General features: G+C 57.3%; 1 protein-coding gene across 1 annotated transcript; it reads right to left on the minus strand.

Moving 5' to 3' along the window:
* Window positions 1-612: 612 nt before the first annotated feature.
* On the minus strand, window positions 613-2,543 carry LOC116781568 (gastrula zinc finger protein XlCGF52.1-like). Its single transcript, XM_032677223.1, has 5 exons — window positions 2,361-2,543; window positions 1,886-1,964; window positions 1,059-1,703; window positions 1,008-1,012; window positions 613-963 (listed from the first exon to the last, which is right to left on the minus strand). The coding sequence occupies exons 1-5, from the start codon at window positions 2,541-2,543 to the stop codon at window positions 613-615; spliced, it is 1,263 nt and encodes a 420-aa protein (XP_032533114.1).
* Between the last annotated feature and the right edge of the window lie 184 nt (window positions 2,544-2,727).

Genomic DNA, 2,727 nt, shown 5'->3' on the forward strand with positions numbered 1-2,727 from the left:
TTCTTCTGTCCACGTGCAAATATACCATATCTCATTGGTTATGTGTTCTTGTCCACGCGTCCAAGCTCATCCCCTCGCATGCTGGTAAATCTCTAAATAACAGCTGTTATTTACTGTAGTTCTTTCTCCTTTTCTGCTTACTCATCCTCAGTGTTTACATTCTTTTACAACCTCACAGCTGTAACTGCTCAAATTCAAGGCTTAAGCTGTCTACAGTTCAGTCATTTTCCCCACACCAGATAAGACAGGACAGTGCTCTACACTAAAGCAATTGTTGAAACCATTCTACTAAAGCTGGCACAAAAGCAATAATTCTTAATGAGAGATGGATGCAACTCCCCCAGACCAATGCTCGTGGGGAGATCTCTGCTCTCAACCTCCAGGACTGACCTTGGGGGGGTCCCCAGCCAAGGCAGGAATCTCCACACACCCCCCAGGAAGGGTTCTGTTGGAAGAACCTGCCCCTGTGAAAGGGGACTGGCCCTTTCTGGTCGAAAGGGATGGACTGACAGTCACTGGACTCCAGGGGTTGCCTCACCATCAGGGGGTTCATTCAGTGTGGAAGCAGCAGCTGAAGCTCTTCCCGCAGTTGGGGCACTCGCAGGGCTTCCCTTAACGGTGGGTCCGTCGGTGTTTGTTGAAGTCAGACCTGTCGGTGAAGCTCTTCCCACATTCCTCACACTTGTAGGGCCTCTCCCCGGTGTGGATGCGCCGGTGGGTGACGAGGTGAGAGTTGTGCTTGAAGCCCTTCCCACAGTCGGTGCAGCGGAAGGGCCTCTCATCCGTGTGCATCCGCTCATGCATAAGGAGATCTGAGCTGGTTCTAAACCTCTTCCCACATTCCAAGCACGCGTAGGGTCGTTCCCCGGTGTGGATGCGCTGGTGGGGGAGGAGGTTGGAGCTCCGGCTGAAGCTCTTCCCACATTCCCCACATGTGTAGGGTCGTTCCCCGGTGTGGATGCGCTGGTGGGGGAGGAGATCAGAGCTTCGGCTGAAGCTCTTCCCACATTCCCTACACGAGTACGGACGTTCCCCAGTGTGGATGTGCTGGTGTCGGACCAGGCTGGAGCTGTCACTGAAGCTCTTCCCACATTCCACACACATGTAGGGCCGTTCCCCAGTGTGGATGTGCTGGTGTCGGATCAGGGTGGAGCTGTCACTGAAGCTCTTCCCACATTCCCCACAAGTATAGGGCTGTTCCCCAGTGTGGATGCACTGGTGGATGCGGAGCTTGGAGCTCTGGCTGAAGCTCTTCCCACATTCCCCACACGTGTAGGGCCGTTCCCCGGTGTGGATACGCTGGTGGGTGAGGAGGTTGGAGCTGTTCCTGAAGCTCTTCCCACATTCCCTACATGTGTAGGGCCGTTCCCCAGTGTGGATGTGCTGGTGGGTGAGGAGGTGGGAGCTCTGTCTGAAGCTCTTCCCACATTCCAAGCACATGAAGGGCTTCTCCCTGCTGGGAGGCTGTTCAAGGACCACCAGGTTGGAGCTCTGGCTCAAGCTCTGGCTTCCTTCCCGGCACAGGCTGGGTCTTTCCTCCTCAGAGCACCCCAGGTTGGCTTTGGAGCCCCTCCTCCGGGGGGATCTCCAACCCTTTTCCTCCCCGCTGCCTTCCTGCACCATGGAGCTGTTTAAAATGGCCTCTCCCACCAGGTTCTGCTGGGGGGATTTGTCCTCTGTGTTCTCCGTCCTCAGCTCGGGGCCTGCGGCAGGAAGGAAGAAGGACAGGGAGGGGATTTGCCTCCGGCCCAGAGGGAAGGCCAAGGACATCCCCCCAACTCCACTCTGGCAGGACAGCAGCGGGGTTGTCCTGCAGTTGGGGGCGATGCTTGGGTGCCAGAGGCAGCACAAGACCGGGACAAAGTGGCACTGACTTCCTCCTCACCTGCCTGGGGGGCCCGCAGCATCTTCTTCTTCCTCGCAGCCTCCTCCTCCATCCGCCCAAATTTTGGGAAAGAGAAATCCTGCCGGGGGGGAAAACAAGGGCTGAGTACATTGGCTTGGGGGTTCCTCCTGCCCAAGTCCACCTTTAGAACTCACTGGGCACCCTGTGTCCATAAAAACCTCCAAAACACCAAGATTCAGCCCAGAAAAATCCAAACCACTGAGATTCAGGAAAAAAAATCCCTCAGAAACAGCAAAAAGACCCCTGTCCCTCCAAACTGCAAAAATTTGAGATTCAGTTAAAAAATACTCCAAAATATGAAGATTAGCTCAAAATATCTCTCCCAGAAGTTCCCCCTCTCTGGTCTCTCCCCTCTGGGGTTGGAGGGTCTCCCTTGTCTGGGATGCTGGGGGTCCCACTTAGGGATGCTGGGAGTGTTCGGGGTCCCAAGGGTCCCTTCTCCTCTGACTCTTGCCTTTGGGTGCCACGTTCCCAGACATTCCCCCTCTCCAGGTTCTTCACTCTGTTGTCCCAGGGATCCCCACTGTCCAGGCCTCCCCTTCTCCACGCCCTCCATTTTAGGTTCCCGGGGGTCCCGGGGCTCCTCCCTCTCCATGCTCCCCCCTCCAGGCTGCCGGGGGTCCCCCAGCTCCGCCATCGCCCCGCTCCGCCCTCCACACTCGGCAGCTCCCGGGCTCCACACCCACCCCTGGCTCTCCCAAGGGGGCCCCAAAACCGCTGTGTCCCCCCCGCCAGCACCGGGCTGACAGTGGAGCTGGTGGGGCCTGACCCAGCAACACCAACCCCCACCATGGCGGGGGACCCACATCCCCACACCCACC

The sequence above is a fragment of the Chiroxiphia lanceolata genome (assembly GCF_009829145.1).
Source record: "Chiroxiphia lanceolata isolate bChiLan1 chromosome W unlocalized genomic scaffold, bChiLan1.pri scaffold_60_arrow_ctg1, whole genome shotgun sequence".
Classification (NCBI taxonomy): Eukaryota; Metazoa; Chordata; class Aves; order Passeriformes; family Pipridae; genus Chiroxiphia; species Chiroxiphia lanceolata.

Excerpts from the sequence above, each read along its gene's own strand:
- LOC116781568 (XM_032677223.1), bottom strand. The coding sequence starts at position 2,543 with ATGGCGGAGCTGGGGGACCCCCGGCAGCCTGGAGGGGGGAGCATGGAG. Across the intron at positions 1,965-2,360 it reads TGGGAACGTGGCACCCAAAG|GATTTCTCTTTCCCAAAATT; the intron begins GCAAGAGTCAGA and ends CCCCCCCGGCAG. Across the intron at positions 1,704-1,885 it reads GCTGCGGGCCCCCCAGGCAG|GCCCCGAGCTGAGGACGGAG; the intron begins GTGAGGAGGAAG and ends TTCCTGCCGCAG.